This window comes from Chelonia mydas, chromosome 12 (genome assembly GCF_015237465.2).
Source record: "Chelonia mydas isolate rCheMyd1 chromosome 12, rCheMyd1.pri.v2, whole genome shotgun sequence".
Taxonomy (NCBI): domain Eukaryota; kingdom Metazoa; phylum Chordata; order Testudines; family Cheloniidae; genus Chelonia; species Chelonia mydas.
The window spans coordinates 1,647,490-1,671,830 of record NC_051252.2 but is presented as its reverse complement, the minus strand read 5'-3'; the positions used below and the strand labels follow the sequence as shown (position 1 = coordinate 1,671,830).

The following is a 24,341-nucleotide window of genomic DNA, read 5'->3' as shown; positions in this document are numbered from 1 at the left end:
TGCACAGTGCTCTTCTGCCCTATACTTGGTACAAACTGAAGTATGTGAACGGACATGCTGAAGGCTAATGGTGATTTCCAGCAATGCACATACAAGGCAACTGCAATTGATGGGAGTGGGATTCTCACACTAATTGCCCCACAAACTGACAACTGAACTCACTTATTAAAGTGCCCAACCTCCCCTGCCTCTTAAGAAAGGACAGATAAGAGTTCTAGCAAATCCACAGCACAGTCTCCCTTGTAGGCAGCACTGCCTTCCCGTTGAGCCCTCTGTTGTGCTGCTGTGGGAGCACATGTAAGGACTGTAAACCATGTAAGAACTGTAAACCAGGGTGGATAAAAATCAATGATTTTTTAAAAAAATAATTTTTAAAAAATCATTTTTTTCATAAAATGCTTTTTGAGGAAAAAACCTTGCTAAAGGTATCTTTGAGCTATAATGTATCTTAATTAAAACTATCTCATCATGGAACAGGGATTATAAATTCTAATTCTATAGTATGAGACAATATATTCATGTAATGTTTAAGAAAAGTTTTGTAAATGAGTTCCAATAGTTCATGGATTAGGGACCCAATTTTATGGGGTTCCAGGGGCTTCTGTATAGATTATTTAGGTTAATCTTTCTATCTACCCAATGGGACTCAGTGCTCAGTCTAGAAGATACTATCAGAGATGCTTAGTTTTGCAGTTCTCAAATTGTGGATTTGTGTCTCCAGAGATAACATGCTTGTTAACAGCAAAAATGTTTTTAAATAAATAATATATAGAGGTGAGAAATAACAGACCTCAACCCTATTGTCCCTCTGCAAATTTGTGTACACAGTCAAACCCTTACCTCTCTCTAAAAGTGCAAAGTTTCAAAAAATTCAATGAACAGAAGATTGTTGGGGTGGAATAGATCTGGACAAGGAGAAGAAGTCTGGAGATAAATGTGAAAAGGGAGGGACAGGCAGTAGAAACAAAAGTGAAACTGTTTGAGCAGCATATTCCAGAAGTCTTAAGGTCTTTCTCAGTGTAGCCTTCATTGATTTGAGATCTACCATACCATTCTCTCACTAGAAGGGAAAACCTACAATGGCAGCAGGCCGTAAGAGAGACCCAGTTTGAGAATATTTTAATGAAGTTCCTCTACCTATGGGTGACAAGCATGCGTGCAAAATGCAAACAGTGCAACAAAGAAATGTAAGGCTTGGTTGCCCGAATGAAACAACATCATGAGAAGTGTTCCTTCTCAGGAGGAAGCTGCGTTGAAGATGATGAAAGGAACATGTCTGAACATGCAGGATCTTCAGGTTGGTAAACTTTTTTATTTCATACTTGTTTCTTAAGAACTGCCTGTCTTCCTTCTGGACTATTCTTGAATTCTCATGGCTAAGCAAAAAATATAGTTGTTACTCTATGGTACTATCATTTTAGATGCAGCTGTGATAAAAAATAAATAGCTGAAATAGGCAGATTTTCCTTTTACAATTTCACCTTTAAAGTAGTACTGAGTGTCAGCGAATGCAATGAAGAATACTAAATGAGCAGTATGGTAATAATAATTAAATAACTGCATTGATTTATTTTGTTTAATAGAATCCATTCTCAACATACAGGATTCTGAAGACTATCCACCTTCAAGATCACCATCATTTTCTACAGTTTCAGAGTTATCTGCCAATGATAATGTTTCAATCACATCATGTATGTCACATAGCCACAGTATATCACCTGTAGCAAAAAGAAAAAGAAAAAATCTCCATCACCCAGAAACAACCATAGATAAGTTTGTGATAAGAACCAGCAGATTACAAAAAGAGGCAATTGATGAAAAAATTGCCCGGTTTGTTTATGCAACAAACTCTCCTTTGCGTATGATTGAGAACCCACACTTCATTAACATGGTTCAGTCATTAAGACCAGGATACAGTCCATCCAACAGAGCAGATGTCGCACGCAAATTGCTGGATAAAGTGTATGAAAGAGAAATTGAGCAGTGTGCAAAAGACCTAGAGGGTGAAATTGTTAACCTGAGTCTTGATGGGTGGAGCAATGTCCACAGTGATCCTGTTGTATGTGCTTGTGTGACAGCAGAAGAAGGGAACATCTTCCTGACAGAAAGAGGAGGTTACTCGACTGTGCAGTAACTGACGTTCTTCGAGAGGAGTATCCCTGTGGGTGCTCCGCTGTAGGTGTTGGTGCGCCCTTGTGCCGTTGTTCGGAGATTTTTACAGCAGTACCCGTATCGGCCGCGCATGCGCGAAGCCTGCCTCACATCCCAGTCTTGTCTTAATAGTGCGCATGCGCGGCCAAACTCCTCAGTTCCTTCTCTACAACGGAGGCCGCCCCAGCTCCGAAGTAGAGGGGAGGAGGGTGGGAAGTGGAGCATCCACAGGGACACTCATCTCGAAGAACATCAGTTACTGCACAGGTGAGTAACCTCCTCTTCTTCTTCAAGAGGCATCCCTGTGGGTGCTCCACTGTCGGTGACTGAAAAGCGGTCTCTCTCAAGGAGGTAGGGACTTTGGATCTGGAAGGAATGCAGTAGATAGAACAGCTCTGCCCACACATGTACTGGTGATGGGTCCCGGCGTAAGAGCATAATGTTTTGCAAACGTATTTTCAGAAGCCCAAATGGCAGCTCTGGAAACGTCCTTAAGGGTGACATTACGTAGAAAGGCCACTGAGGCTGCCACGTATCTGGTGGAGTGAGTCCTGATAAAAGTAGGGGGAGTCACATTCTGTAATTGAGAGCAGAGACAAATGCAACTCAAGATCCAGTTGGAAAGTCTGTGGTTAGAGATAGATAAGCCCTTAGAGCATTCTGCAGTGGGGATGAATAGCTTGTCGGAATGCCTAAAGGTTTTAGTCCTGTCCAAGTAGAAGGAGAAAGCTCTGCACATGCCAAAAGTGTGCATCGTAGATTCAAAGGAATTTGCATGTGATTATTGAAAAAGGTAGGGAGATGGATAGGCTCATTGACATGGAAAGAATTCTGGGGGTAGGCGTCGGGAGACTTTGTGCTTAAAAAATATGGTGAATTGCGGATCTGCCATGAGTGCGGCAATTTCTCCTGCGCGTCTCGCAGAGGTAATTGCTACTAGAAACGCAGTTTTCATAGAGAGATGTAGGAGGGAACATGTGGCTAATGGTTCAAATGGTTTTTGGGTTAGGCATGTTAAGACTAGGAGAAGGTTCCAAGGTGGATTAGGCAGTTTGATGTCTGGGTATAGGGTTTGGGGTCCCTTAAGGAATTGCTTAGTAATGGGGTGAGCAAAGATAGGCCTATTGTTAGTGGCATCACGGAACATTGTAACTGCGGCCAAGTGGACTTTGATGGAACTCAAAGAGAGTCCAGAGAGTTTAATCTCTAACAGATAGTCAAGGATTAGCGGGAGAGGCGCGGAAAAAAGGAGCGGTTTCTGTGGCAGCCCACCAGTGTGTAAATCTTGTCCAGTTACGAAGGTAGGTGGTGCATGTAGAATTTGCTGTGCTATGAAGGAGTACATTGCTCCAAGCAAGTTAGCTCGGCATGAGAGAACCAGGAAGGAGCCAAACCTTGAGGTGTAACATGGTTAAATTGGGGTGGAGTAGTAGACCGCATTGTTGGGACAAGAGATTCGGGCAGAACAGTAATGGGATGGGTGCGGAAAGCGCCATCTTGGCAAAGAAAGGGTACATGCCTGTCTGGGCCATGTGGGGGTGATCATTATGACCCTGGGTTGGTCTGTTCGTATTTTTATCAGTACTTTGTGTATGAGTGGTATCGGGGAAATGCATACATTAGGTTGGTGTTCCATGGGAACATGAACGCATCCCCCGTGGAGTGTTTGCCTAGTTCTGCTCTAGAACAAAATCTTGGGCATTTCTCGTTTGCTGCAGTTGCGTATCCCCCTGTGTGGAATACGTCTAGTACTATATCCTTGTTTAGTTCCCATTCGTGGTCTATGAGAAATCTTCTGCTGAGGTCATCTGCGGTGGTATTGAGAGAGTCAGGTAAGTATGCAGCTGATATTCAGACATTGTGTCTGAGACACCAGTTCCATCGTTTCAGTAGAAAGGGAGTGGGATCACCCCCCCTTGCCTGTTTACATAGAACATGCAGGCAATGTTGTCAGTCATTATTTTATGATGAGATAACTGGGCTCTGTGGATGAGGGGAAAGCAGTGGACGTGTTGTTCCTTGACTTTAGCAAAGCTTTTGACACGGTCTCCCACAGTATTCTTGCCAGCAAGTTCAAGAAGTATGGGCTGGATGAATGGACAGAAAGTGGAGGTGAAGGTGGATAGAAAGTTGCAGTGGGGGAGGTTTAGGTTGGATATTAGGAAAAAGTTTTTCACTAGGAGGGTGATGAAACACTGGAATGCGTTACCTAGGGAGGTGGTGGAATCTCCTTCCTTAGATATTTTTAAGGTCAGGCTTGACAAAGCCCTGGCTGGGATGATTTATTTGGGGATTGGTCCTGCTTTGAGCAGGGGGTTGGACTAGATGACCTCCTGAGGTCCCTTCCAACCCTGATATTCTATCACCTCAGTCCCCGGAAAAATCATGGAGCAGGTCCTCAAGGAATCTATCCTGAAGCACTTACACGAGAGGAAAGTGATCAGGAACAGTCAGCATGGATTCACCAAGGGCAAGTCATGCCTGACTAATCTAATTGCCTTCTGTGATGAGATTACTGGTTCTGTGGATGAAGGGAAAGAAGTGGATGTATTGTTTCTTGACTTTAGCAAAGCTTTTGACACTGTCTCCCACAGTATTCTTGTCAGCAAGTTAAAGAAGTATGGGCTGGATGAATGCACTATAAGGTGGGTAGAAAGTTGGCTAGATTGTCGGGCTCAACGGGTAGTGATCAATGGCTCCATGTCTAGTTGGCAGCCGGTATCAAGTGGAGTGCCCCAAGGGTCGGTCCTGGGGCCGGTTTTGTTCAATATCTTCATTAATGATCTGGAGGATGGTGTGGATTGCACCCTTAGCAAGTTTGCAGATGACACTAAACTGGGAGGAGAGGTAGATACGCTGGAGGGTAGGGATAGGATACAGAGGGCCCTAGACAAATTAGAGGATTGGGCCAAAAGAAATCTGATGAGGTTCAACAAGGACAAGTGCAGAGTCCTGCACTTAGGACAGAAGAATCCCATGCACTGCTACAGATTAGGGACCGAATGGCTCGGCAGCAGTTCTGCGGAAAAGGACCTAGGGGTTACAGTAGACAAGAAGCTGGATATGAGTCAACAGTGTGCCCTTGTTGCCAAGAAGGCCAATGGCATATTGGGATGTATAAGTAGGGGCATAGCCAGCAGATCGAGGGATGTGATCGTTCCCCTCTATTTGACATTGGTGAGGCCTCATCTGGAGTACTGTGTCCAGTTTTGGGCCCCACACTACAAGAAGGATGTGGAAAAATTGGAGAGAGTCCAGCGAAGGGCAACAAAAATGATTAGGGGTCTGGAACACATGACTTATGAGGAGAGGCTGAGGGAACTGGGATTGTTTAGTCTGCAGAAGAATGAGGGGGGATTTGATAGCTGCTTTCAACTACCTGAAAGGGGGTTCCAAAGAGGATGTATCTAGACTGTTCTCAGTGGTAGCAGATGACAGGACATTCCGTCTGCAGGCAGTGGTCATCCAACTTTGGAAAACACCTGATGAAGAGGCGAGCATTCCTGACTACAAAAGTGCAAGAGGCCATGTGGCCTAGGAGTTGTAGGCAATCTCGTGCAGTCACCTGTGGACTGTTGTACAGCTTGGCAACCAAAAGGTTGATGATGTTGAGCAGGTGGAGTGGGAGAGATGCTATTCTTTTGCATGAGTCGAAATGTGCTCCTATGAACTCCTGTTGTGGGATGGGAGTGAGTGTAGATTTTCTTTGTTCATTCGCAGGCCAAGAGCATGGAAACATTGGACTGTCCGTTCTGTGGACTGAACGGCTTCTTGGAGGGTCCTGGCTTTGAAAAGATAGTTGTCGAGGTAAGTAAAAATTATGATTCCCTACCTTCTGAGATGAGCTGTTACAACTGCAAGGAATTTGGAAAATACATGAGGTGCAGTCGAGAGGCCAAAAGGTAGGACCCTGTACTGGTAGTGTTGTGAGCCCAGAACAAAGCGAATAAAACGTCTATGGGCAGCATGTATGGTCACATGAACATAAGCACCCTGCAGGTCAAGGGCTGAAAACCAATCTCCCTGCTTCAGTGGTGGGATTATGGTTGCAAGAGTCAATTTTTATTTTTTTTTAAATAATGAATTTGTTGAGGCATCTGAGGTCGAGAATGGGTTGCCATCCCCCAGTTTGCTTTTCTGTTAAAAGTAATGGGAGTAGAACCCTTTTCCTCTGTGTTGGTCGGTCACTAGTTCTACTGCTCCTAATTGGAGGAGGTGATGCACCTCTTGATGGAGCAGTTGTTCGTGAGAGGGGACCCTGAAAAGGGACAGGGTGAGGGGCAAAGATAAGAAGGGAATGGGCACTGAAGTAGGGATGATGTTTTCTATACTCTCGACCACATCTTCAAATTTGCTTATTAGTGGGAGAGGGTTGACGTGGAGCTGATAAATTGGTACAGCAATGATGTTGTTCATATGGTCTATGACTTTGTTGAGTATATGTCGGGTGGACATTGATTAGGTCCATATTGTCTCCTCCTATTTGTAGGGGTTTGGATACAGAGATCGTAATGTCGCTCTCGAGTCCTTCATGGAGTGAAGCACATCACTGGTGTTACTGGCAAATAGTTTTCCACCATCAAAAGGGAGATCTTTTTTGGTATTCTGAACTGCGCGAAGAAAAGACAATGACGAAAGCCATGAAGCTCGATGCATCATAACTGTTGTAGCAGTGGATCTTGTAGCTGTATTAGCAACATCAAGCGCAGCTTGTAGTGCGGTACTGGAGAAGAAGATTTGTCCCTCAGAGACTATGGCTTTAAACTGATTTTTTTTTGCTCTCTGGAATGTCATCAATAAAGTCCATGAGTTTCTCATAGTTTTTGTGGTCATGTTTTGCCAGAACGGATGAATAATTAGATATCCAGAATTGTAATGTGGACGAAGCATACACTTTACGATCAAGCAGGTCCAGCTTTTTACTGTCTTTAACAGTTGGGGTAGACCTGGGAAACTGGTGTTTGTTCTTTTGGTTAGCTGCCTCTACTACCAATGAGGCTGACGCTGGGTGAGTAAAAAGGAACTCAGACCCTTTGGAAGGAATAAAATATTTCCGGTCAGCTCGCTTACAGGTAAGTGTGCTAGTAGTCTGCCATATGGTTTTGGCAGGATCCATTATGGCTGAATTTATAGGTAAGGCAATCTTGGATATGGAGGTAGGTTGCAGGAGATCAGTCATCTCATGCTGATTTTCAGAAACTTCCTCCAGATTAATCCTCAACTCGTTGGTGACTCTTTCGAAGAGGTCTTGAAATTTTAAGAAATCATCCGACCGTGTTGGTGGGGTAGGCAGTATAGCCTCATCCTGCGTGGATACGGGCTCCAGAACGGTTGGGGAAGCCTGTGTAGTGTGTTCATCGAAGTGTGGAGTAACAGCTTGTTGTTGTGTCTCATTCGTAGCCGTATGCACTGGTGGTGGCAAGGTGGCATTGCTCCTATTTCTGGCATCTTGGTTATCATAGTGGAATCGCTTATATGATGCCCACGGACCTCAGTATTGCCACTGACCGGGGAAGGACATAGGTGGTGCCATCCACGGGTTTGTATACCAGGGAGGGAGGTCTTTGATGAACGAAGACCTAGATTTTGTGTGACCAGTGCTGATTTGGGTCTGTGACTGGGAGAACTGGTATGATGAAAAAGTCTCCCTGCACTATGGCTTCCTCACCACTAGAAAAGTGAGATATAGGAGGAGACAGCTGTCCGGACCGCATGCGAATGTCTGGAAAAAAAAAAAATAGGTGTCAAGTAGATGAGACTGTAGATTAGGTGACACCTGTAGGTCCGGTGCATGAATGAACTGCGATGCCGGAGAGCCTGTGTGAATAAACCCTCTGTTAGGAGCGCCTGCGGAGCTGGAGGGTCGTTCAGCACCGACGTTCTCTGCACCGTAGCGCTCAATGCATGCGCTGAGGTTGGTGGTGCCGGGAAGGTAAGAGCAGCCCGAGTCTGTTCTGGGAAGGTCCTCTGTGCTGGCACCATGTCCACTGCAGTGCCGAACGGTGCCATGAGAGAGGCAGGCAACTGGAAGCCTGAAGCCTCGGCACCAGGAGCTTGTGCTGTCGCTGCAGCCAGAGGCAGGATTAGCACGATACTGGAGGAACCCGGCGCACCCAAGGTGCTGAGCCGAGAGAAGGTCTGCACAGAAGAAAAAGACCTGCTCAGCAACCTTTTTGCTTGCAATGTTTCCCTTCTGGGTGAGGGAGGCGGGCGTTTTCTCTTTTGTCCTTTTTGGAGGCGGGAGGGCTGCGGTTCACTGAGGAGCCCGTACCTGGGTAAGAAGCAGGTCCGAGTGACTCCTGCCCAAGAATCATTTTCAGCAATCTTTACTTGCCCTGGATTTTAATTTGGAACAATGGGCACATTTCTGAAGAATGAGGGACTCCCCCAGGCACTTTATACACTGGGAGTGACCATCCAAGATAGGGATGGTGTCCCTGCACATAGTGCACTGCTTAAATCCTGGGGAGCCAGGCATATTAGCGTCGGCTGGAGGCTGAGAGGAACAAGGGGGAATTTTTTTTTTTTGAGGGATGAACTTATCTAGTAACTAGAGTGCTAAACCAAGGGGGGAAAGGATGTAGAATGGGTAAGAGAAAAAGTTTTAACGAGTCTGCTGTAGGTCCAACTCTGGCAGGGGATGGTAGAGAAGGAACTGAGGAGTTCGGCCGCGCATGCACACTATTAAGACAAGACTGGTATGTGAGGCAGGCTCCGCGCATGCGCAGCTGATACGGGGACTGCTGTAAAAGTCTCCAAACAACGGCGCAAGGGTGCACCAACACCTACAGTGGAGCACAAAATGCACACACAACAGAATACTTACAAGTAGCAGAAATAAAAGCTATAACAAACTGAAAAAAAATTCAAATGTCTAGTACACAGCTTGGTCACAGACAATGCTGCAAATGTATCCAAGATGAGAAGAAATTATTTAGAAGAGAGTCCCAAGCTAATAAACATACGGTTGCAGTGCTCATTTGATGCATCTCTTAGCCAAAGACTTCAGTGTTCCAGAAATAGATTCATAGATTCATAGATATTTAGGTCAGAAGGGACCATTATGATCATCTAGTCTGACCTCCTGCACAACGCAGGCCACAGAATTTCACCCACCACTCCTACAAAAAAACCTCACACCTATATCTGTGCTATTGAAGTCCTCAAATTGTAGTTTAAAGACCTCAAGGAGCAGAGAATCCTCCAGCAAGTGACCCGTGCCCCATGCTACAGAGGAAGGCGAAAAACCTCCAGGGCCTTCCAATCTGCCCTGGAGGAAAATTCCTTCCCAACCCCAAATATGGCGATCAGCTAAACCCTGAGCATATGGGCAAGATTCATCAGCCAGATACTACAGAAAATTCTTTCCCGGGTAACTTGGATCTTACCCCATCTAAAACCCATCACAGGCCATTGGGCCTATTTACCATGAATATTTAATTACCAAAGCCATGTTATCCCATCATACCATCTCCTCCATAAACTTATCGAGTTTAATCTTAAAGCAAGATAGATCTTTTGCCCCCACTACTTCCCTCGGAAGGCTATTCCAAAACTTCACTCCTCTGATGGTTAGAAACCTTCGTCTAATTTCTAATCTAAATTTCCTAGTGGCCAGTTTATATCCATTTGTTCTTGTGTCCACATTGGTACTGAGTTTAAATAATTCCTCTCCCTCTCTGGTATTTATCCCTCTGATATATTTATAGAGAGCAATCATATAGCAATCAAAAATAAAGGCTAATGTTGTTGAGCAATCAAAAATAAAGGCTAATGTTGTTGAAATTGCAAAATGCTTCCATAACAACCACTTTGCAGCTACTGCTCTGAAAAAAGTAGGAGAAATCAAGCTCACTCTCCCACAAGTCATGCAATGAAACTCAGTACTGGTCTGTTTTGAGCACTAGATCAAGAACTAACCTAATCTGATGACAGTTTGTGAACAAAAGCATGAAAAAATGGATGGCCAAAGTTCCCAACATTGGGCTTAAGAGAAAGGTTGAACATATGCTGAGTATCTGGAAGCCTATTTTTGTCGCCTTGAACAAAACGCAGGGAAATAGCTGTTTTATGGCTGACGCTGTTGAAATTTGGAAGGAACTGAGTGAGATCTTAAAAAGAGAAATATGCAATCATAGAATATCAGGGTTGGAAGGGACCTCATGAGGTCATCTAGTCCAACCTCTTGCTCAAAGCAGGAACAATCCCCAACTAAATCATCCCAGCCAGGGCTTTGTCAAGCTTGACCTTAAAAACCTCTAAGGAAGGAGATTCCACCACCTCCCTATGTAACGCATTCCAGTGCTTCACAACATCCTAGTGAAAAAGATTTTCCTAACAACCAAGCTAAACCTCCCCCACTGCAACTTGAGACCATTACTCCTTGTTCTGTCATCTGCTACCACTGAGAACAGTCTAGATCCATCCTCTTTGGAACCCCCTTCAGGCAGCTGAAAGCAGCTATCAAATCCCCCCTCATTCTTTTCATCTGCAGACTAAACAATCCCAGTTCCCTCAGCCTCTCCTCATAAGTCATGTGCTCCAGCCCCCTAATCATTTTTGTTGCCCTCCACAACAACAGAGTTAAATTACAAGCACCAAAAAAATAAATGGGACAAGCACTATCTCCAGCTGATTTTCTTGCAAATATTCTCAATACTCAGTACCAGGGTCAAACCTTAACTGCTGAAGAAGAGGAGTTGGCTGTGACATGGACATCCAGCAATCATCCCTCCATAATGCCAACTATAATAAACTTCAGAGCTAAGGGTGAACCATTCAAGAAATATATGTTTGCTGATGATGTTTTAAAGAAAGTCACACCAGTGAACTGGTGGAAGTCACTTAAGCACTTGGATTCAGAGACTGTGGAAGTGATAATCTCACTTTTAACAGCAGTAGCTTCTTCTGCTGGTGTAGAAAGAATATTTTCTTCCTTTGGACTAATTCATTCCAAATTGAGAAATCGTTTGGGACCTGAAAAAGCAGGAAAGATTGTTTTTCTTTTCCAGATTATGAACAAACAGGAAAATGAAGGTGAAGACGACTGAGTTAGCTGCAGAAGCCAATATTTTATGTTGACCTGGCTGACAGAGTCGATTTGTGGTTTTTTTAATTCAATTTAGTTAAACAATTTTAAACAACCCTGATTTTAAGAAACTTGAATGTTTAACTAAATTAAAAAATTAATATGCATGTTTTGTTAAAATATTATGTTTGCTATTGAAGAAAAAATCCAGAATAATGTTGCATAACAACATGCATCTGAAGAAGTGGGTATTCACCCATGAAAGCTCCAATACGTCTGTTAGTCTGTAAGGTGCCACAGGAGTCTTTGCCGCTTTTACAGAATAATGCTGTTGTTTTAGTTAAATAAAACAATTTAAATGTCTGTCTGGTGATGTTCTCTTCCTAATACAGCATGGCAAGAAAATCCTCCAAATATTAATCATTAATCTGTTCAATTAAAGATAGTTCACCTCCCAGTGACTTCATAAAATATCTGCGTCAATTACCTTTGGTAAATGAAATAACCAAACAAGCATTCATTTTCTGATATAGCTGTAAAACTAATCTGAAAAGTTTTCAAAATAAATCACTTTAAAAATGTACAGTGTGTAACTTCTAAAAATGAAATCTACATCTATCTCTGAGTTCTGAAGAATATGTATTAAGGTTATAACAACCAACAAGAATGCACCTTTATGTAGAAATCCATTATTAAATCGAGTCTTCCTAACTAGTGATTTAAATCCTCATTTAAATCAAATCCACCCTGCTGTAAACCCTATCTGATTAGCATACCAAAGTGATCCCAGTCCTCATGCAGATTCTGAATCTCAAGCTGGTTCCGGCCCTCAGTAAAGATGGGCTTGGGGTTCTTCTCAAAGCCTCCCGAGAGGATGCCACCTTGCCAACCGCGGATATAGATCCTGCCGTCTGGGTCCACGATAGCTGCAGAAGAAACATGAGAGCATGTGGAAGGATTGGGAAGTGCAGGACAAATTACAACTTTGTTTATATCAAAATAGACCATGCTCCCCATACAGAGAGGCTGGGAATACAAAAATGACTAACAAATCAGTCAGTGAAGAGAATTCACTAGAGAGTGAATCAGGCCCTCAGGTCAGAGAGCTGGGTTCCCGGGGGAGCATAACCATTACTTACTAGTTGCGGAAATGCTTGCTAGAGAAAGAGAGACAGACTGCGCATGTGTGTGCGTGCGCGAGAGAGTTTTCCACTTCCCAGCACTGGTATCCATATGTGCGCTCTCCTTCAAGGGAGCCAAAAGCCAGGTGTGTGGGGAGGGAAGGGTAGTTATCTCAATACTCTGGATGCCCCCTACTGCTCAATGACATGCAAATGCCATTGTAAAGCCTTAACTTCAGCTGAAAGAGAGAAATACATGGCCCATATGGGCACAGCAGCCTCCAAGGAGAACATAATAGCAAGGTTAGCACAATCCCTCCAGATCATGTGGTGCACAGTTGATGCATCCAACAGAGATGCAACCACCTGTAAAGCAAGAGTCAAAATCATTCCCAAGCCACAATCTCTGCTAGCTGAGCTGGTAAACCTAAAAGAGCTCATCTTTTGTGGCAAGAGTTTATATTTGAGTAAATAGACAACTATTCCCCACCTCAACTCTGAGAGAGGGCACTCAGAGCAAGTGAGCCTGAACGCCAGGCACGTTCCTGGCAGAGTTCAGGTCTGCACACATCAGCTCTACCTCTCCAGCCAGCCTTGACTTTGGAAGGATAGAGAGAGTTCACCAGCAAAATAAAACAAAGTGGGAGAGTCCTCACTTGGTGTGTTGCTCTCTAGTGGCTTCTTCAAGGGACGTGTCAAGAGGTAAAAGTGCTCACAGCCGTGCAGCGGGATACTGACCGGCTCCTCACTGGAGAGACCCAGCTCGTAGGCCCACTGAAACCAGAAAGGGTTAGTTGGGATGGAAGTGACAGGGAGAAAGCCGAGTCACAGGCCTATTTTGTCTTCATCGGAGTGCTTTTGCTACAGCACCAGAGAGCCGGTCCATGTCTACGCTGCTGCAATATTGCCTTAGACAGAGAAGGAATTTACTTTTTTCCCCCCCTTTCTACTTAGATTATAAGCTCTTTGGGGAAGGGAACATCTTTTTGTTGTGTTTGAACAGCAACTAGCACAACGGGGGCCTAGTCCATGACAGGCTTCTAGGTGCTATCATGATATAAAATAAACAAGACGAAGAAGAAGGAGAAATTTATACAGTGAAGTCACTATTGGTTTGGCTTCTGAAGAAAACATAATAGACAATGATTCTTCTCTTGGGCTCCTGGACTGCTGCGGTCCCATGTTACCAAGATGGCCAGTTGCAGGCTGAGAAACATCAACTGGCAAATATATCTTCAGGGCTGACAAGCTGTGACAGTTAGAATGAGGGAGGTTTTCAGAAACATCATGGAGATTCAATAGTCTCATTAAGAGTCACAGCAAAGTCCTTCACCTCAGAAAGATGTACCCCTCCCACTAAGTGAGACTTGGCAGGTGTGTATTGCCACACTGCAGGATGCTTCTTAACAGGCTGCCACTTAGATTACAGTGCCAAGCAAACAGCATGCACTAGTCTCCTCTTAGGGTATGTCTACACTACGAAATTAGGTTGAATTTATAAAAAGAAAAGGAGTACTTGTGGCACCTTAGAAACTAACCAATTTATTTGAGCATGAGCTTTCGTGAGCTACAGCTCACTTCATCGGATGCATACTGTGGAAAATACAGAAGATGTTTTTATACACACAAACCATGAAAAAATGGGGGTTTATCACTACAAAGGGTTTTCTCTCCCTGCACCCCACTCTCCTGCTGGTAATAGCTTATCTAAAGTGATCACTCTCCTTACAATGTGTATGATAATCAAGGTGGGCCATTTCCAGCACAAATCCAGGTTTTCTCCCCCCACCCCCACAAACCCACTCTCCTGTTGATCACTCTAGATAAGCTATTACCAACAGGAGAGTGGGTTTGTGGCGGGGGGTGGGGGAGGGGGAGAAAACCTGGATTTGTGCTGGAAATGGCCCACCTTGATTATCATACACATTGTAAGGAGAGTGATCACTTTAGATAAGCTATTACCAGCAGGAGAGTGGGGTAGGGGGAGAGAAAACCCTTTGTAGTGATAAATACCCATTTTTTCATGGTTTGTGTGTATAAAAACATCTTCTGTATTTTCCACAGTATGCATCCGATGAAGTGAGCTGTAGCTCACGAAAGCTTATGCTCAAATAAATTGGTTAGTCTCTAAGGTGCCACAAGTACTCCTTTTCTTTTTGCGAATACAGACTAACACGGCTGTTACTCTGAAACCGTTGAATTTATAGAAGTCGATTTTTTAGAAAGCGATTTTACACAGTCGATTGCATGTGTCCCCACTAAGCACATTAAGTCGGCAGAGTGCGTCCACACACCGAGGCTAGCATCGACTTCTGGAGCGTTGCACTGTGAGTAGCTATCCCACAGTTCCCACAGTCTCCGCCGCCCATTGGAATTCTGGGTTGAGCTCCCAATGTCTGATGGGGCAAAAACATTGTCACGGGTGGTTTTGGGTACATGTCGTCAGTTGCCCCTCCCTCCATGAAAGCAACGGCAGACAATCATTTCGTGCCTTTTTTCCGTGTGGGCGCCATACTGCTTTCAGCAGCCAGTGCAGTAGGATGCTAACTATCGTCATCGAACAACAGCTTCCGCTGCCACTCTGCCCTCCTGCTCTGGCAGCAGACGGTGCAGTAGGTCAGAAAAACTGGTCTTCTGACCACCGCTTCTGCTGCCACTCTGCTCTCCTGGTGGTCTCACAGGTCCTCTATATGACCGTCGTCATCCACCGCTTCCGCTGCAACTCTGCTCTCCTGCTCTTGTCTCGCCATACCTCGGCAAGCGTGCAGCCCGCTCAGCTGTTGTGTCCTAGTAGCAGACTGTGCAGTAGGTCTGCAAAACTGGTCATCCAACCACTGCTTCCCCTGCAATTCTGCTCTCCTGCAGACGCCATACCACAGCAAGCATGGAGCCCACCCAGATCACCGCAGCAGTTATGAGTATTGTAAACACCTCGCGCATTATCATGAAGTATATGCAGAACCTGCAAAAGCAGGCGAGGAGGTGATGACAGTGCGGTGATGAGGACATGAACACAGACTTCTCTCAAAGCACAGGCCCTGGCAATTTGGACATCATGGTGGTAATGGGGCAGGTTCATGCCGTGGAATGCCAATTCTGGGCCTGAGAAACAAGCACAGACTGGTGGGACCGCATAGTGTTGCGGGTCTGGGATGATTCCCAGTGGCTGAGAAACTTTCACATGCGTAAGGGCACTTTCATGGAACTTTGTGACTTGCTTTCCCCTGCCCTGAAGGGCAAGAATACCAAGATGAGAGCAGCCCTCACAGTTCACAAGTGAGTGATGATAGCCCTTTGGAAGCTTGCAATGCCAGACAACTACCGGTCAGTCGGGAATCAATTTGGAGTGGGCAAATCTACTGTGGGGGCTGCTGTGATCCAAGTAGCCAACGCAATCACTGAGCTGCTGCTATCAAGGGTAGTGACTCTGGGAAATGTGCAGGTCATAGTGGATGGCTTTGCTGCAATGGGATTCCCTAACTGTGGTGGGGCGATAGACGGAACCCATATCCCTATCTTGGGACCGGAGAACCAAGGCAGCCAGTATATAAACTGAAAGGGGCACTTTTCAATGGTGCTGCAAGCACTGGTGGATCACAAAGGACGTTTCACCAACATCAAACGTGGGATGGCCGGGAAAGGTTCATGACGCTCGCATCTTCAGGAACTCTGGTCTGTCTGAAGAGCTGCAGCAAGGGACTTACTTTCCAGAACAGAAAATAACTGTTGGGGATGTTGAAATGTCTATAGTTACCCGTGGGGACCCAGCCTACCCCTTAATGCCATGGCTCATGAAGCCATACACAGCCAGCCTGGACAGTAGTCAGGAGCTGTTCAACTACAGGCTGAGCAAGTGCAGAATGGTGGTAGAATGTGCATTTGGACTTTTAAAAGCTCGCTGGCGCAGTTTACTGACTCAGTTAGTCCTCAGCAAAACCAATGTTCCCATTATTACTGCTTGCTGTGTGCTCCACAATATCTTTGAGAGTAAGGGGGAGATGTTTATGGCGGGGTGGGAGGTTGAGGCAAATCGCCTGGCTGCTAGTTTCGCACAGCCAGACACCAGGGCAGTTAGAAGAGCACAGCAGGGTGCACTGCGCATCAGAGAAGCTTTGTAAACCAGTTTCATGGCTGGCCAGACTACGGTGTGACAGTTCTGTTTGTTTCTCCTTGATGAAAACCCACCCCCTTGGTTCACTCTACTTCCCTGTAAGCCAACCGCCCTCCCCTCCCCACTTTGATCACTGCTTGCAGAGGCAATAAAGTCATTGTTTCAAATTCATGCATTCTTTATTAACTCATCACACAAATAGGGGGATAACTCCTAAGGTAGCCCGGGAGGGGTGGGGGAGGAGGGGAGGACAAGGCCACACCGCACTTCAAAACTTATTGAATGCCAGCCTTCTGTTGCTTGGGCAGTCCTCTGGGGTGGAGTGGTTGGGTGCCCAGAGCCCCCTCCCCGCCCGTTCTTGGGCATCTGGGTGAGGAAGCTATGGACCTTGGGGAGGAGAGCAGTTGGTTACACAGGGGCTGCAGGGGCAGTCTGTGCTCCTACTGCCTTTCCTGCACCTCAACCATACGCTGGAGCATATCAGTTTGATCCTCCAGTAGCCTCAGCATTGCATCCTGCCTCCTCTCATCACGCTGCCACCACCTCTCCTGTTGCTCCAGCCATCTGTCCTCACGTGCATTTTGTGCTTTCCTGGACTCTGACAATGTCTGCCTCCACACATTCTGCTGGGCTCTTTCAGTGCAGGAGGACTGCATGAGCTCAGAGAACATTTCATCTCGAGTGCGTTTTTTTCACCTTCTTATCTGCGCTAGCCTCTGGGACGGAGATGATAGCGGCATTTGCAGCTGTGGGAGGAAAAAAGGGAGAGTAGTATTTAAAAAGACACACTGACCATTTAAAAAGGAGGGGCTGATGTTTTCAGGTTAACGTGCAGCACAAACCCAACTAAACCCCCTCAACACCCAATTCTCTGGGATGATCGCTTCACCCCTCCCCCCACCGCATGGCTAACAGCAGGGATGATTTCTTTTCAGCCACAGGCAAACAGCCCAGCAGGAATGGCCACCTCTGAATGGCCCCTTAATAAAATTCCCCTATTTCAACCAGGTGACCATGAAGGATATCACTCTCCTGAGGATAACACAGAGAGATAAAGAACAGATGTTGCTTGAATACCAGCAAACACCGGGACCACACGCTGCCATGCTTTCTTATGCAATGATTCCAGACTACGTGCTACTGGCCTGGCATGGTAAAGTGTCCTACCATGGAGGATGCAATAAGGCTGCCCCCCCCAGAAACCTTTTGCAAAGGCTTTGGGAGTACCTCCAGGAGAGCTTCATTGAGATGTCCCTGAAGGATTTCTGCTCCATCCCCAGACACGTTAACAGACTTTTCCAGTAACTGTACTGGCTGCGAATGCATCCCAAGTCTTCAGGGCAAATTCATCATTAAACACACTTGCTTTTAAACCGTGTATTATATTTACAAAGGTACACTCACCAGAGGTGCCTTCTCCACCTTCAAGGTCCAGGAGCCCGGGTTGGGAGGGTACTGTCTCCAGGGTGATCAACAGTTCCTGGCTGTCGGGAAGAACGGTTTCTCCACTTGCCTGGTGTGCGCTATCATCTTCCTCGTCCCTACTGCGTGAGACTCCCTTGCAGGAGTCCATGAACAGGGGTGGGGTATTTGTAGGGGCACCCCCTAGAATTGCATGCAGCTCATCATAGAAGCGGCATGTCTGGGGGTCTGACCCCAAGCGGGCGTTTGCCTCTTTGGTAGGCTTGCCTGAGCTCCTTAAGTTTCATGTGGCACTGCTGCGGGTCCGTTATAGCCTCTGTCCTTCATGCCCTTGGAGATTTTTTTCAAATATTTTGACATTTCGTCTTTTGGAATGGAGTTCTGATAGCACGGATTCTTCTCCCCATACAGTGATCAGATCCAGTACCTCCTGTTCGGTCCATGCTGGAGCTCTTTTACAATTCTGGGACTCCATGATCACCTCTGCTGATGAGATCAGCATGGTCACCTGTACTGATCAGCTTGCCACACTGGCCAAACAGGAAATGAAATTCAAAAATTCGCAAAGGCTTTTCCTGTCTACCTGGCCAGTGCATCGGAGTTGAGAGTGCTGTCCAGAGCGGTCACACTGGAGCACTCTGGGATAGCTCCCGGAGGCCAATACCATCGAATTGCGTCCACACTACCCCAAATTTGACCCAGCGATATCAATTTAAGCGCTAATCCCCTCGTCAGGGAGGAGTACAAAAATCGATTTTAAGAGCCCATTAAGTCGACAAAAATGGCTTCGTCGTGTGGACAGGTGCAGGGTTAAATTGATCTAACGCTGCTAAATTCGACCTAAACTCGTAGTGTAGACCAGGACTTAAATATAACTACCATTCTGGGGTATGCCTTTAGCACGCCTTTGATGTACTGCAGCAGACCAGGCCAAAGTGAACCTTAACATTATAATAATGTATGAAACTGCAGAGAAAATACAGAACATATACACTTCTTTATAAAGTAAAAATACTATTAAAAGCAAATACATGGGTGGCAGAAACTTAGCACTGCTTGTTAGGACTGCTCTAATTAGGACAGAGATAGCATGGAGACAGAGGGTGCGAACTCAGCTATTTCGGGATCTAACCAATATTTTCCTATTTTTGGGCCTGACAAGCATTTGTTCGTTCTGAAGAAACGTGACATGCTCTTTTCACTGGTTACTGAATGATCTCCTCCTCTGCTATTCCAGCTACCGAATACACTGGGAGTCCTTACAAGAGGACACAGAGGGGGAAATTCCCATCAGATCTAACCTGCCCAGCACAGTTGACAAAATACTGGCATTCAATCTGTCCTCTGTCAGTCTCCACTCCAGTCACGCAACCCTTCTGGACCATGACATGGCTGATGCTTGTCCGCTCATGGATCTGGACACCTGCAGAGAAAGGCCAGAGAAAGGAGTCAGGATACCACAGGCCTTACTGAGAGAATGAAAAATCAGGCTGCTACCCCCAAAGCCAAACGAACCGCCTCTCCTTCGTGTCAGACACAGGCATTCCTTGATCTAGCTGAAACCCTCTGACAGGGAAATCAGCAGAAGGGCTTGCGTACAACGGAGCAGGACAGATCCTGCAATGCAGTGAGCTGGAGTTACAGCCTTTTTAGTAGGAGACTTATACTGGGCGACAGGAGCAAACAAATAGGGAGCACAGATGGCATTTATGGAGGAAGGAAGTGTGAAGAAGGCACTCTGTAAACCAGAGTAAAGACTCTATAAACTTTATTTATAAACGCTGGAGTCTTAAGTTTGGATGGTGGCACAGATACAAAAGCTAATGGTTATTTCAAGGGAACACAGTCATTCATTTTTGCCCCAGTTAGTGAATGACACTGAAAACAAGCGGGACTCAGAAATCCAGCTGGCAAACAGAAGATCCAGCCAATGCAGTTCTGGGACACCCAACTGTGTGGCACTCAGTGAGATGAGCAACATATTTTTCTTCAATCAAAGACAATGATATGAGGTCATAAGTACAATACTAAGAGATGCTAAATTATAAGAATAGCACTTCCAGAGCATTGAAGGCAATTGGCTGTTGGCCTCATGCCTTGCTATACACAAAGAACATGCCGCTGCCATACAGCCTCCACCTTGGCTTCAGAGCTCGACCTTTGTTCACCTCATAAACTTCCTCCAATCTGACCAAGTTCCACTCCCATCTCCTTTGCTAAATCATGACTTTGTCCCTTCTTTCAGACCACCCCAATCTCACTGAACAAGCTTCCAACGGCTTATGCCAGGCCCACCTCCAAATCCCCAAAAATCCACCTGTCCGGTTAAATATTCCAGCTTCTGATCTCACATCCCTCTAGGCTCATATATAATGAAACTGTCCAGACAGGTATGAATCCACTTGTGCCTTTAGACTAAGCTCCCATCTGGGTTTCTACCTATTGTAAAGCACTGTGTAGACTTGTAGGGTTGTATATAAATAATGACTACAGCAGCCTGTGGTGTGTGATTCCTTCTACTACATATCTCTAAAGATGCAGCACCCAAACAAGATCTGACCTGACTTTAGGGTGGAGAAAAATGGATTTAAAGAATATTTCCTTTAAAGAAATTAGTAGACTTTGGTCATCAAAACAGAATAAGATGAATCCCATATCTGATACCATCCCTATGAAAGGGTCATTTTCCTTTTTAACAACAAGGCAGACATCACACAAGGGAGCTGGCATATTATAGATTAAAAATATTCATACCATTTCGAGAGGCAGCATTTGCCAGAGCAAGACTCACATCGGCAGATGATACGACTGCATCCTCTGGCACATACATGGCACCCACAAGGTCATGAATGTTGATTAGTGGATGTAGTTGTGCCACTCGTTTTGGAGCCATGATTTCACAAGGTATTCCCATTACACTGCCACAGAACACACAGAGGATGCTTGTCATTAGCTTCTCAGGAAAGGCAAGCACAGGAAAAGTTTAAGATCAGGTACAGTTTCTCTCTTATATTTACCTGAGCCTTGAGGCAATGCGTTTCAGGGAGATCAGTCGATCCTGAGTCTGAGCCAGTGAGATAGAGCCTGTCTTCACGTAACCTAAGACAATGGCCAAAGTCAAGTCAAAGTTGGGCAGGTTCTCCAAGCCCTCGTGTTTCAGCAGAATCATTGCTTCCAATACACAGTAGTCAAGAAAGCTTCCCACATTCATATACTGATTAGCTAGTAACCTACAATTGTTTTACAAGGCACAGTTTAATTTAGACTACTAAAGTTATTTTAATCCTGCGCTATACTAAAAGTTACTCAAGTTCATAAAGACAGGTTTCAGAGTAGCAGCTGTGTTAGTCTGTATCCGCAAAAAGAAAAGGAGTACTTGTGGCACCTTAGAGACTAACAAATTTATTAGAGCATAAGCTTTCGTGAGCTACAGCTCACTTCATCGGATGCAGGTTCATAGATACTCTCACAGATTATATGCCACATATTTCTGCCCAGTAAAGGAGAAACTGGCAGGGCAAGAAGAGGCTAAAACTAGGGATTCAGACCAGTGCCCCATGTGCTCTAATAACTGCTTAATAAGCTGAAGAAAAAACTAACATGCAATAAATGAATGTAAACCTTTTTGCACCAAGGTAACTCCATTGGCTTTAATGGACGAATACGACCCTTTAAATATATTAAACTTAATTATAGGCAGGGCTAGTAACGCTGACTATTAAGGTTGCCTGACACATTCCACTGTAATACCCTGTTTTCTGTTGCTTATAATTCTGCCAAATGGTAACTGTGGGCTGAAATCTTCCATGTCAGCTGTCTGCCTCAAACGGATTTTTTTTTTTTTTTTTTTGGTTAATTTTGAAATTTCAGCCTAAATGATTCAGCCATTCTGAGAATGAGGCTAGGGAAAAATTTGTTGCCCATGTTAAAAATTTTGGCAACCGTTTCTTTTAAAAAGCTAAAGTTCCCCCAGCTTTGGAGCAAGGACCTGAAATTTGGCAAGGGGGTGGTCTAAGTGTCAGGGATGTACCTTTTGCCGTCCCTGCGAAAATCAACCAAATTTAACCAAGCTATGCCTTTGAAAAAAATCACAGTTCACACATGCACAGTAGAGACCTGCTAGAGTTTCACATCTAAATCCCCAAAGATTATGTCCACTCTGAGCATGCTCTGGCCTGGGGCTAAGCAGGTCTTTCCCTGAAGCTGCAGCTCTGTGCTACTGCAGACTGAATCAGGGCTGGTCACTGGAGGAGGAAGCTGCCCGATTCGAATGCAGAGGGAACAGGACCTGGGAAGGGAATGCCAGGAAGAGTAGATTGGGACAAGTAGCTGGAGAGGGAGAAGAATAGGACTGGCTGGGCAGAGACTGGGAGCTGGGAAGTGGGTGACTGAGATCAGATGAGTTTGGGGGAAGGGAGTGGGGATATTGGGACTGACTAGGTGAGAAGATTGGGATTTGAACCAGAGGTGTTGGGGAGAGGGAGGAAGGGAGACAGATGTGATGAGGAGATGGAGTTCAGGGGAAGAACTAAGGCTAGCTGGGTAAGGAAACTGGGACAAGATGATGGGGGCCAGGACACAGAGACTGGCCAAGAAGCCCAAGGAAGGACACTAGGACTGAGATCCAGTGGTAATGGGGAACAGGGTGTGTGTCACTGAAGACTGGCAGTGGACAGAAGGAACAGATGAGGAGCAGGGTGGCAGGGGGACTGGGATTGGTTGGGCAAGGAGCTGGGAATTGGGGGAGGGGAGAGAGTCTGGGACAGGGAAAGGTTGGAGGGGGCTTGGCAGAAGGGGTTAGGTTTGGGGATAGCAGGCAGAAAGCTCTGTGCCCACTAGATCACATTCCCCTCCAGATCCCAGAATGTCACCTCAGCTCCCTAAGTCTCAGTGTTCCTCTGCTATTTGTGAAACCCGCTGGCAATGTCCCATCCCCTCTAGTGCCGGTCCACAGAGGGTGACAACCTATTACTGCTATCAGTTACTTCATTAGTTGTTGTGGTTTAACTCATATGGTGGATCTAAAGGTTTTGACCCTGCTGATGACCCATGTGGGTTTCAATTTGATGCCACACAATGGAATTTCTGTTTTTCCAGTTTGCATATTTAAAAACCTAGGAAAATACAAACTATGTTAAAAGTCAAGCACTCAGAACTCCGGAAATGCTAGAATTAAGGATCCCCCGAAACCTTAATTTGGCCCCTTTTGCATATATATATGCATCAAGATAGATTATGTGATCATGTAATGAAAGGCTATTTCCCATAGGACCCCAGACTCATTCAGTGCACAAGAGGTACTTGCTCTGGGGGTGAATCACGATAGTGGAGTGGTGAATGAGGCAGAGGATTGTGGGAAGGGAAATGATGATTTCATGGTTCAGGCAGCTGAATGCTTGCCTGAAGAACTGGATTCTACCTCTGCTTCTGTAATGGAGTTCCTATATGATACTTGGCAAATCACTTAAACTTTTCATAGTGCTCACTAATTGCGAGTGTATTTTCTGCATGCTTGACTTGAGATCCTGATGTCTGATCTGTTGAAGTGTTGAGTGCTCTCAGCTGCAATTAAAATCAATGGAACTGAGATTTGCATTTTGAATACTAAGTGCTATATAATGCTATCGGAAAATTTAGATCCTAGATGTCTCAAATTGGGCACCCAAAATTAGTGTATATGTTAGTCCCCTTTTACAGATAGGGTCTAACACCCCCTGGACTATAAGGTGGATAGAAAGCTGGCTAAATCATCAGGCAGCGATCAATGGCTCCATGTCTAGTTGGCAGCCAGTATCAAGAGGAGTAGCCCAAGGGTCGGTCCTGGGGCCTGTTTTGTTCAATATCTTCATAAATGATCTGGAGGATGGCGTGAATTACACCCTCAGCAAGTTTGCAGATGACACTAAACTGGGAGGAGAGGTAGATATGCTGGAGAGTAGAAATAGGATACAGAGGGACCTAGACAAATTAGAGGACTGAGCCAAAAGAAATCTGATGAGGTTCAACAAGGACAAGTGCAGAGTCCTGCACTTAGGACAGAAGAATCCCATGCACCGCTACAGACTAGGGATCAAATGGCTCGGCAGCAGTTCTGCAGAAAAGGACCTAGGGGTTACAGTGGACAAGAAACTGGATATGAGTCAACAGTGTGTCCTTGTTGCCAAGAAGGCTAACAGCATTTTGGGGTGTATAAGGAGGAGCATTGCCAGCAGATCGAGGGATGTGATAATTCCCCTTTCGACATTGGTGAGGCCTCATCTGGAGTACTGTGTCCAGTTTTGGGCCCAACACTGCAAGAAGGATGTGGAAAAACTGCAAAGTCTAGCGGAGGGCAACAAAAATGATTAGGGGGCTGGAGCACATGACTTATGAGGAGAGGCTGAGGGAACTGGGATTGTTTAGTCTGCAGAAGAGAACAATGAGGGGGGGATTTGATAGCCGCTTTTAACTACCTGAAAGGGGGTTCCAAAGAAGATGGATCTAGACTGTTCTCAGTGGTAGCAGATGA

At 45.4% G+C, this 24,341-nt stretch overlaps 1 protein-coding gene and 1 long non-coding RNA gene across 14 annotated transcripts in view; one reads left to right on the top strand and one right to left on the bottom strand.

The window, feature by feature from the left end:
* The window catches only part of PDPR (pyruvate dehydrogenase phosphatase regulatory subunit), a 76,493-nt gene that overhangs the window by 33,542 nt on the left and 18,610 nt on the right, over positions 1–24,341 (bottom strand). For 8 of the 12 annotated variants that reach the window (XM_037877326.2, XM_037877328.2, XM_037877332.2 and 5 more), the window contains 5 exons: positions 20,851–20,932; positions 20,588–20,751; positions 19,135–19,256; positions 12,957–13,074; positions 11,956–12,105 (listed from right to left, as the gene is read on the bottom strand). In XM_037877326.2, the coding sequence (XP_037733254.1) occupies positions 11,956–12,105; positions 12,957–13,074; positions 19,135–19,256; positions 20,588–20,751; positions 20,851–20,932 (636 nt within the window). Of the gene's footprint in view, positions 1–11,037; positions 11,089–11,955; positions 12,106–12,956; positions 13,075–19,134; positions 19,257–20,587; positions 20,752–20,850; positions 20,933–24,341 lie in introns of those variants that run through there. The other 4 variants (XM_037877335.2, XM_037877336.2, XM_037877337.2 and 1 more) reach the window with 4 other exon arrangements.
* LOC122462535 lies at positions 3,919–6,970 on the top strand. 2 transcript variants are annotated; one of them, XR_006285144.1, is made up of 3 exons: positions 3,919–3,983; positions 5,872–5,958; positions 6,641–6,970. It is a non-coding gene; the product is annotated as an uncharacterized LOC122462535 (long non-coding RNA). The 2 variants fall into 2 exon arrangements; XR_006285143.1 differs by lacking the exon at positions 3,919–3,983 and having other exon boundaries at positions 5,565–5,958.